This window comes from Dama dama, chromosome 19 (assembly GCF_033118175.1).
Source record: "Dama dama isolate Ldn47 chromosome 19, ASM3311817v1, whole genome shotgun sequence".
NCBI lineage: Eukaryota > Metazoa > Chordata > Mammalia > Artiodactyla > Cervidae > Dama > Dama dama.
The window spans coordinates 36,446,306-36,457,032 of record NC_083699.1 but is presented as its reverse complement, the minus strand read 5'-3'; the positions used below and the strand labels follow the sequence as shown (position 1 = coordinate 36,457,032).

At 52.3% G+C, this 10,727-nt stretch overlaps 1 protein-coding gene across 1 annotated transcript; it reads right to left on the bottom strand.

The window, feature by feature from the left end:
* Nucleotides 1-1,539: 1,539 nt before the first annotated feature.
* Nucleotides 1,540-10,592, bottom strand: AP2M1 (adaptor related protein complex 2 subunit mu 1). Its single transcript, XM_061166697.1, has 11 exons — nt 10,447-10,592; nt 8,350-8,466; nt 6,279-6,544; nt 5,476-5,558; nt 4,734-4,869; nt 4,502-4,643; nt 3,877-3,996; nt 3,637-3,772; nt 3,437-3,534; nt 2,819-2,930; nt 1,540-2,165 (listed from the first exon to the last, which is right to left on the bottom strand). Exons 2-11 carry the CDS (start codon nt 8,421-8,423, stop codon nt 2,031-2,033), a joined length of 1,302 nt encoding a protein of 433 aa, XP_061022680.1. The 5' UTR covers nt 8,424-8,466; nt 10,447-10,592; the 3' UTR covers nt 1,540-2,030.
* Between the last annotated feature and the right edge of the window lie 135 nt (nt 10,593-10,727).

Below are 10,727 nucleotides of genomic sequence, written 5' to 3'. Positions count from 1 at the left end.
CCCTTTTTGTGCAGTCGTGGATTTTGTTCGGTTTTCAGGCCCTATGGGCTGCTTGTCTTGATCAGATAGCCAGCCCGCCCGCGACCTCTGACACTTGACGGCTCAGCAGACTTAAGCGAATAACGCCCTTTGGGCCTTCCATCACCCCCGGGCACTACCTCACAGACCGCCACTGGGCAAGAAAACCAGATCGACAAGGTCTGTGTAATTTCATTAGTATTTATTATTCCCAACCTACACCCAAAGCAGACTTCTCCGCAACCTGAGTCTCAGTGAAAGGAAAAGGCTATTGCCTTTCACTGTTTCCCTCAGGTAGAAGTTGGGCATTTCCTGAAAATGCTACCGCTTCACATTTAATGTGACTTTTCTTCCAAACTGGCTCCAAAATTGTCACTTAAAGTCACACCCATTCATCGTTTTGTCATTGAGGAATATTACAAGATTTCCATTTTATTTGAAACACAGGGAAAGAGGAATCCTAACAGGGAAACTACAGAACTATCTGGTTTCTTCAACAACATTGTAAAAGCTGAGAGAGAACCTATGGCTTTTAAGATTTAAGAAGCATCCACCGATTGGTGGACCTTGTTTGGATCCAGATGTAAGTTGTGACATTTTTGTAGGACACTTGAATTAAGCATGAACAGATCGGATGTGACATTAAAGAGCTGATCACAAGTTGAACCACTATGATGGGAGTTCATTATATATTTTCTACTTGTTTGAAATTTTCTCTTAATAGATTTCTTAGGTTTAAAAAGGCAGAGACCAAGCAAGGGAAAACTGGTGATGGCAGATCTTTGCTCCAACACATTTAGCAGAATATGGAGCACTCTCCTCAGGGTCCTGTTCACACAATTCTTTGGCGAGGGGGAGGCATAGAGGGAGGAATTATCTAAGAGGCCTGCCTGTGTGTTTAGTCGCCTTTGACTCTGTGACCCCATGGATTGTAGCCTGCCAGGCTCCTCTGTCCATGGGATTTTCCAAGCAAGAATACTGGAGCAGATTGCCATTTCCTTCATCAGGGAATCTTGCTGACACAGGATTGAAGCCTGGTCTCCTGCACTGCAGGCGAATTCTTTACCCCTCAGCCACAGGGGGCAAGGGGAGCCCGTAAGAGGCCCGGGAAGAGTGAAATTTTTCCTTTTTACAACATACCCACCAAGGTCTGGGAAGCTTGAACTGGGAAGAGGATAAAATTAAAAGAGATCAGTCAGTTTCTAAGGATGGCTCATAAGACCAAATGTAAACCTTGCTTAATCTCTGCTAATTAGAAAAATACCTGCCTAAAACTGAGGATGATGTTAGGTAAGAATCTCTACCCTCAGGGAACTGGGGCCAGGTGGGGCTGCTTGCCCTTGAGGCTATCAGGAGGGAGTTCTGGGGGAAATACCTGTCAGGTAAGGGCTTGGTTGGCCCTGAAGGACCTAACAATTAAGATATGACAAAAGAGTTCAGAAGAGAATTCCACTCAAGGCTGAGTTAAGACAGGGGAGGGACAGTCCCACCAAACCCTCTCCCCGTATAGCTCCCACTTCAACACTTAGCCAGCAGCTCCGTTCTACACAGTTTATTAGGTTTATAACTGGACGAAGTCACACGTGTACAAAATGAAGCTCACACTATCCCAAAGCAGAGTAGGAATTGAGGGCTGGGGATCCGTTACTGGCCTTTGGGGGAGCTCCGAGGTGAGGGGCAGCCAACCCTCCCACTCCAGAGATGTGGCCATAGGAGAGGGGAGGAGAAGGAGCCCACTTGGCTTTGGTCACAGAACTCAAGAGCCTGGCAGTGGGCTAGGGCAGGCAGATGGATGGTGGAGCAGGAGCCTCTGAAACCACCCCGTTCAGGGAGCCCAGGGACTGCTCCACCAGTCCCACTTGCAATGTGGTTGGTCCAGACCTAGACTCAGGGGCTGGTGCAAAGGGAAGGCAGCAAAGCAGGAGGGAGGAGACACTGATGTGTGGTGGCCGAGGGCACCCAGACCTGTGGAAGAGGGTGGGTGGGGAGGTGGGCTAGCGGCCACCAGGCAGCTAGCAGCGGGTCTCATAAATGCCGCTGCGGCCAATGTAGCGCACCCATTTGATGACATCGTGGTCGCTGTAGTTCAGCTTCGGTTCAAACACCTTCAAGTAGCGCACCTTGAGGCCAGAAGGTGCGAATGGCACCTGGGCAAGGGATAGCTCCAGTTAGGAATGTGGCCTTCCTTTCATAGCCGGTCTCCTTGGGGAAGTTTCACAGCTCTGCCCTACCTCATCTCTCTACCAGAGGGGTTTGAATGATTGGGACCCTGAAACAAGCTGTGGGAAGCTGGGATGGTGAGGGGTCCTCTAAGAGGTTACTAAAGAAGAAAGCATAACGAGCAATCTATCGTTTGGGTTTGAAGTCAGACCCTGCCTGTGACAACTTGAATCAATTCCTTTAATCAGCAGGTGACAGCAAACCAAAGACCTGCCTTAGAATATACTTATCCTGCTCAGTTTTATGGACTTAAACAGTAAGGTGGAAAAAATTACATGTCTAATATGCACAAAGCAAAGTCAGCCCACTTTCCTGTCTTGTGTCTTACCAAGCATGCAAGCAATCTCAGTTTTTCCTAAGAACTGTTTTATGACAAGCCAAAGGAAGTCAAAGATTTTTGTCAGTGTGAATATCAATTTCTACGAGGCCTGCAGGGGAAGGAATGGGTCTGTGAATTGAAATCACTTCTCTCAGGGGTCTCAGTTTCGTCATTAGCAAGGTGGTAGGTGCAGAGATTGACTGGAAGGATTTCTAAGGTCTTTCCTAGCACACACTGCTCTAGGCCCCTTCTCTGCCGTACCTCAAAGTTCATTGAAATGGGGGGTCGAGCCCATTTCTTCTTGTCGTTGGTGGGCAGCAGCTCAATCTCAGCGCTGATTTGGGATTCCTTCATGCCTGCCATGCGCTTGATCCTAGAAACACAGGGTCAACAGGCAGCATGGGCCCCTGGTAGCTTAGAAAAGCTTTAAGGGGGGTTGCTGCCCCTTTGAGGAGGTTGTCGGGGGGAAAGAACCCAGAAACTCAGGGGAGGTGCCAGGGCAAGGCAAGGTGGTGAGGACTCTGATAACCTTTTGCTATGAAACCTTGGGTCTGTTATTCCTTTAACACTGTGGGCTGCATGCAGTTTCTGCTTAGATACATGGCCAAGCTATCCCTGGCTCTCTACTTCACAGAGGTACAAGGGCAAATGGGGAAACAGTAAAGAATCATGATAAAAGCGTGCATGCGTGTACCCCAGTGCAGGCATGTGCACAACTGCACAGAGGTATAAGGAAGGAGAACACAACCAGGGGCTCCAGGAGAAGCAGTCACCCCCACTCCTCCACTATACACACACACACACACAAGGTGACACTTAACAAGAGGGTACACGAAGGCTTCTTGAGCCCTGCTGTGCCCTCATGAAGGAAAAACTCACTTCCACACGATGGCGTTCTCGCTGGCCTTATACTTGGCCTTCCCCTTCATGCAGATTACCTGCACCCCGCTAGTGTTCAGTGGGGTTGGGATCCGCACCTAGAAGTGACACACGTGTCAGGGAGCTCTGTCGAATCCTGAATCACCCGCCTTTATTCTTAGAGACAAGTGCTTCCTCCTCCCTAAGCCCCTTATCCTCACCTCAATCTTCTGAGCCAGTAGTGAGGGTTTGAAGTTAGACTTAATGACCACCTTGACCTCCAGCTTGGTGCGTCCCACTTCCCGAACTAGTGGGATCACGCGAAAAGGAAGGATGATGTCCTTGGTGGTGCGATACCTTCAGGGGTGTGACAGCTTTAGGTTGGCACAGCAGAGCCTGTCCTCCCCCCTCTCCCCACTCTCTGCCAATAACAACCCCTGCTCCTCACACCCCAATGGCACCTCATGAGTTCAAATTCTCCATCTGGTGGGATAAAGCTGATGCTGCGTTCAGAATCAAACTTGCTGAGTCGCACACACTGGTGGAAGGTGCAGTCATCAATGGCAATTGATTGCTTCCCGCTGCAAGCAGGAATAGAAGGTCTTGTTGGTACACGAGGATGGCAGCAGTGAGTCGGGCTGGGAGACTATCCCACCCACAAAGGCTGCAACAGCCTGGACAAGGCTTGCACTGTAATCTATGGAAAGCTGCCAGAATGTAGCTTTCTCACTTGGGGGTCCCTTTCCTAGAGTTATGGATGAGTGGAAGCTTTGCAAACTCATTATCTTTTGAGAGTTCTGCTGTGTGGAACACAAAAGATTCAGGCACACTGGACAGAGGCCATCAGTACGTAGAGAAGAATCTTGGTCCTTGGGACCAAAAAAAGGGGCTTACTCTTGAGGAGGGTGAGGATAACCCTCTCATCTCTTCAACACAGATACCAAGAGCAACCAGCCAAGCACACCCTTGGGAAGTGAGAGTTTGCGTTACTGCAGACATAAAATCTAGAAGGAACCTGCAATTCACCAGGCTCTGCTCAGCCATCCAAGGTCCACCCTCTCCCACCAGCTACCCTGCTTCAGGTACCTCTTGCTTGTTTCATCAGCTGTGCCTTTGCCTTGCTTCTCAATGACGATCTTGTCATTCATTCCAAACTTGCACTCAGGCATGCCACTCAGATAGCTCTTCATTACCACCCGGCCTGACACATGGGCGCTTAGGACCTGCCCTGGTGATGGACAAATAACCAGAAGCAGCTGAGTCAGGACCAATATCCTGCCCTAGATCCCCTCCAGTTTCATCACGCGAGGGCCCTCACCTTGCGGGGACATGAGAAGGTTCACACTCTCCAGCACATCCAGGAAGAGCTCATTCCGGCGATACTTGATGCCCTCCCGCCGCCAGCCAATCTGCCCGGTCACCTGGCTGGTGATCTGAGACTGCTCTTCTTTTGTCTACATGGGGCGCAGAGACAAACAACAAGGCCTCACTCCTCGCCCCCTTCAATTTTCTTATCTCCATCCCTACTCCACCCTCATCCCCTCACCCTTCTAGTCCACACTGTGTGACCCATCTTCCCCCACGGGGCAGGGCCTGGAGAAAACTGAGCAAAGCTGCAAGGGTGGAAGCTGAGGGAACAGCTTACCTGATGCTGGAGAACAGCCAACACGGTGCCCACAGGAAGCAGCAGATGAGCGCAGATGGGAAGAGGCAGGCAGAAAAGGAGGAGAAGGCTATGAGGCCTGGATCCTAGAAGGGGGCCGAGGCTCTCTCCTTCTGAGCAATATCAAGCCTCCAGAGCAGCCCACACCCCCCTCCCCTCTACACAGAAGGAAACTGCTTGAGCTGTATTCCCAGTAACAGAGATGCTGAGCTGGTAAGCTCCAGGGGTGGGAGAAGGCCACACAGAGCAGAACAGGCCTGCAGTCATGGCAGAAGGCTCAGGCCAGCACTTCCTATCAGGGATGGGCTCATGAGTCAGCTCAGAAAAGGCTTGGGGGCCAGCTGGGATGAAAGGAGGCTGGGCTCCACCCTGACTATAGCCTGGACAATTTGAGTACCTGGCTCTTGATGCCCTGTTGGGTGATGAAGGTTTTCAGTGCACCTGTCTCCGAGTTCTGTGGGTAGCCAAAGTCTAGGATCTCTGCAAAAGGAAGGGATTCATCAACTCCTAGAAAAAGCTGAAGGCTCCTACTTCCCATCCCTCCCCTGGCCTGGATACATCTGGCCAGCATAGCTCTAAAAAACATTGTAGCATCATCTACAGCAAGATTTTTCTAGCTTTATAGCATTTACTCTAGAATTTATGTTTTATAAGAAAACAGTTAAAACATCACACTGTTTTTCAAATAGAAAAAGAACCAGAAGTCACATGCCCAGTGGGTAAGAAGTCCAGAAGCCCCAAGCCCTTAAAATACAGACAGCTGATGGGGGAAGGTGGAAGGACTCAGTTCACTTAAATCATACCCTACAGAGGTAACAATGCATCCAGAGGAACCCATAATATCACATCGTCATCCAGGCTCTGAGGCAGCTCTTGAGATGGAAAGCTGGTAGGACAGTCAGTGTAGCAAGGCCCAAACCACAAGGTTAAGAGGATGAAATGTGCTTAACTGAACAGCAGGACGACCAGCCACCAAAAGACCTTTCGGTCTTCCCCCACCTCTACTCGCTAGCCTATTTCTGTATTCACTTCAGATCAGTCTTTAGGTCTGGATTTGGACTGTCCTCCTCCCGGTTCAAAAGCCCATATAAGAAAGAAAGTTTAGAGGGTACTGGAGTGAGCCTCAGACCTACTCCCACCTCCAGGCCAGGCCCCACCAGGCTTATCCCCACCCTGGACCCACTGCCCCACCAGCCTCACCATCCAGCAGCTCATATATGAGCACAAAATTGTTCTTGATGTTTTCTTCACTGATCTTGCCAAAGTAGGCAGCCATTACGTCACACATCTTATAGAGGAATTCGAAGACCATGGCAGCATTGACATTCTGCTTGGTGACAGCTGCCAGCCAGATGTTGGACCGTTTAACATGGAAGAAACTGGTGCGAGCGATGTTGGTGACGGGGCTGCGCACCTGCTGCCGGGCGTGGATAACATTGACCCGAAAGGCGTCCACTGCATTCCTCCTGAGAAAGAGTGCACAGAGGCTGCTCAGGACAGGCAAACCTCACTCCGTGGAGATCAACCACAGATGCTAACAAATAGCCACCCTCCTCTCTGCTGAAGCCTGACTCGAAAGCCAATGCCTTAACTGTCGGGCCAGTTTCCTAAGACTCCTCCCAGCAGGGGCCTGAGAGAAGGGCCAGAGCCAGGCTGACATCTGGCCGTGAGAGAGAGGGAAATCAAGAGCCAATGACAGTAGGGCAGATAGTAAAGTGAGGTCTATTGGATTTAGAGAAATACGTTCCTGACTCCCAAGCCTGGCTGCAGTTTCCCTGCTGCCACCTCTATAGCTTCTCAGTAAGCTCCAGGCCCAGAAAAGAGAGAGACCCTGCGTCTTCTCCAGTCTTCCCACCAGCGGGGAAGACTGAGTCCTCCAGAAGGTAGCAAAGCCAGCATGCCTTCAGAGAAGGCTCTAATATACTGAGGGAAAAGCCAAGGGGTCACAGAACTGGGTCACCTATGCTTGTCCAGGATCTAATTCCAGGGCAAGTTCAGGGATGAAAAAAAGAATGAAGAGAACAGTGATGGGGGGGCAGGACCCCCCACCCACCTGTGCCTGGGCAGCAGCTTGACAGGCCGCTTACCTATTGCTACGGCAGCCAATGAGATGGGATGAGAGAAATGACGCCACCGAGAAGAGGAGAGTGACAGTAACGAGAGAGAGGGTTAGACACACAACACAGTGGGGTGGGCAGCACACACCATGCGGTGGAAGCAGATGGGCAGCAGGCAAGGGGTGGAGTGCACAGCAAGGCATGCAAGACGGTGTGTGCCCTGGTCGGCTCAGCCAGGCCCTCCAGGGCCGGAGGAGGGGTGTGGATGGCTACAGGCAAGCCAGGCATTGCCATGTCTCGAGCTCATGCCCCACCACCACGCCAACAAACAGGCACAAAGGCCAGGCTATCCCCATTAGCCACGAAGCTGGGAGCCACTGTAGCAGGCCCATCTCTGACTGCCTAGTCTAAGCAATTCCAGGAAGAAAAACAGGGCAGCATGAACCAGAGGAACCTCATCTCATCAGAGCTCCTGAGGCTAGGACAAGTCCCCTCTGTCAGGGAAGATCAGTGGCATGCAGGGTGGGGCAGAATAAGTAAGGCTGTGTCTCCTTGTGGAGGTCTGAGGGACACAGGACAAGGAGATGTTCCCAGTCTACTCTGATAGACCAGAAAGGCAGCCCAGGCTGCCTGCCCATCTCTTGGTGACCCAGAGAATGCCTCAGGCTTGCTCACCACCTCTTCCTGGAGTGGCCCAGAGGAACTGAAAACAGCTGAGTCAGCAGCCTGACTCCTGAGAAAGGCAGTGGGAGACGATTTGGCAGCCTGGAGAGGCTTTCGAGTCCAGTGAAGTCTCTCACCACAAGAAGGGCTTCTGAGAGCAAGACTTAGATTAGTACTGCCAGCCTGACCACTGATTCCACCCACTAGAGACAGATCTTCCTTCTCAAAGGAGGGATCAACCATTCAAGCAAAAGCACTCATCTCCAGAAACTAGGTCGGTCACTACGGGAAACAGGAGGCAGCAAGGGTAAGAGTTCCTAGGACTGTGGGGGTCCTGCCATTTCACAGGTCCCACTGAGTGGCCAACAACTGGCTGCCTGGCCAATACCACCAGACCTAATGGGAACCAGGCTGTAATAGCTGAGCATCCAGGATGCAGCAAGGGGTGGGGAATAGTCCAGATCAAGCCTCTGGGAGAAAGAGACCTGGCCCTGCATGCTGGAGAGGAGGGATGGGAGTGGGGGCACAGCTGGCTCAGCCAGGGCACTCACCCGATGTCATCTCGGTAGACCCTGGAGATGAGCACCTCCCCCTTGTGATTATAGATGAATAAGCCTCCAATCATGGCGGCAGTTCAGTCTTCGCAGCCCATCGCTCTGAGAAGAGACCTAGGATAGGTGGGGGCAGGGTAAGGGAAGGCGGCAGAATCCAAGCCACTGTCCCCTAAGGGGCTGTCCAGGTCACTGGTTGGGCCTTTTTCCTGACTCAACCCTCCAGCAAGTGACCCTACAGTCCTTTTAGCCAAGCCCCTCCCTTTCGCCAGGCCCTAGTTCCTGTTTATCCCACACTGGAAGGGAGAAAAGGAGAGGGACTTAGGCCCAGGATTCTAAGGCCATTCTGACCCTCCCTTTCCTGGGACTGAGCCCAGAGTGCCCCCTCCCCCTTTCACAGGGCTGAGCTCAGCAAAGCCCCTTCCTGTGCAGACTCTCAATCAGGCTCGAGCTGGTGAGTCACTGCAAAGGCCTGCCTGCGGCTGCAGGAATGGCGGTAGGAATTACTCCAGCTGGTTCAGGCCTGGGGCCCCCAGGCAAAGCTTTAGGATCTCTAGTCTCTCAGGCTCAACTACCCTTCAGAGAAGGCAGCAGGGCCTGAACCTCTGGCTCTCTAATTCACAAAAGTCTAAACGTTCTAGGAAAGGGTGTGCAGGGATTGGGGAGGAGAGAAGACAGCCCTAAGGCCCTGACATCAACCCAGGAGTGCGGCTCCAACCTCTCCCAGGCAGTCAAATAAACAAGCAAAAGAGCAGAGTAGAAAGGCCCCAGCCCTGACAGACTATACTTCAGTGACCCAAGCAGCTTGTTAGTTATTTCTGACCACCTCTCTTTTAAATAGAGAAGCTCCCCCTCAGCTCCCAAGTAAATAAGAATACAGGGGTGTGGGGAGGAAGGGGAGAGCAGGTTCATAAGATCAAGAGATCCTTCCAGTGGAAATTCTGATTCCAGACCTGCAACATAATTCATTTCTAGCCTGAATGCCTAAAAACAAGGGGCAGAATCCCGGAATTATCTAAATTATTTGGGTCCAACTAATTTAGATTGTTTGCAAAGAGAAAAAGGGTTAATTTAGTTCTAGATTTCCTGGATTAGCCTTGGTGTTAATTTCACAAGGGGGGCAGTTTAGGAGACTTTCAATTTCTAAACTGGAAAATAAAGTGTATTACTATAGCAGTCAAGGTTTACCAGGCTGAGAGAACGAGAAGTCTTTCAAAGTGGTGGACACTTCCCATTCCTCAGTCCCAGAGACCAGGAGAGAAAGGGCAAAATGGAGGTAGAGCCCTGGGCAAAGAAGCAAGTTCACAGGGATCAGGTGGTAGGGAGCTCAGGGCATCAGAGAAGCAGAGATGGGGGCCCAGGTCAGGAAAGGAATATTTAGTTAGGGGATAGACTGGCAGCAACAGCCAGGCAGTGTACTCAGGTGAGCCTACAGCAGCAACAGAGCTGGTGGGGGCACCTGGAGAAAAGTTTCCAGTATGGCAAAGATCAAGGCTTTGAAGAGAAGAAAACGGCAGGGTGAGACTAACAGTGGTGAATGAGGGAAAGCTGGAGAGACGTAGCTTGCTGTGGGATACAGGTGTAAAAGCATGCGCGAGTGGTGGGCTTTTCGCCCTGGGGAGGAGGACATCACGGGTAAAGATGGTTCCACGGCGTGCGGGGCCTGTCACTCAACTGCAAGGAGAGGGTGCCGCAGGGTAGGGAGCTTGTCACAGTCCAAGGAGGCGGCACAAGGAGGTGTCACTGTCCTAGGGAATGGGGGAACTGTCCTTGCCCCGGGAGGAGTAGGCGCCGAGGACTACGAGGCTGTCACGATCTCAGGGGGCCGCCGCACGGCGGCCCTGTCTGGAAGGATTCCAGGAGGGTCCCCTCTCAAGCGAAGCTCCGGGCGGGTCAGGTGGAGGGCACCGCTCCGCGCCCGTCCTGCAACCGCGCCCCGGGCGCCCCCGCCCCGCCGTCAGCTCCCTCTCCGATCTGAAGGCTGAGGCCACTCCCGGGTGTGGGCTGCTTTCCGCGTAGCTCAGTGCAGTGAACGGCAAAGCTGGGCACCCAGGGAGGCGTCCTCCCTCACCCCGTATAGCCAGATCCCGAGCTCACCTGGTGTCCGCGGCCCTCTGCTCGGTCGGCCCGGCCACTCTCCGGATCCCAAGATGTCCGCCCGCCCCCTGCTCGCCTGCCCGCTGCCTCGGCTTTCACTGCAGTGTTGCGGCCCCGCCCCGGCCTCAGCTGCGCGTGCGCATCCGCCGACGGCGCAGACTACAAATCCCGACAGGCCTCTCGGCCAGTTTAAGTTTGGTAGAACTACAACTACCGACAGCCTTCGAGACTCGAAGGAGGGGCTAGGCGTGCCTTGGGGGAGGAGTAGGAGTGGCTTTATT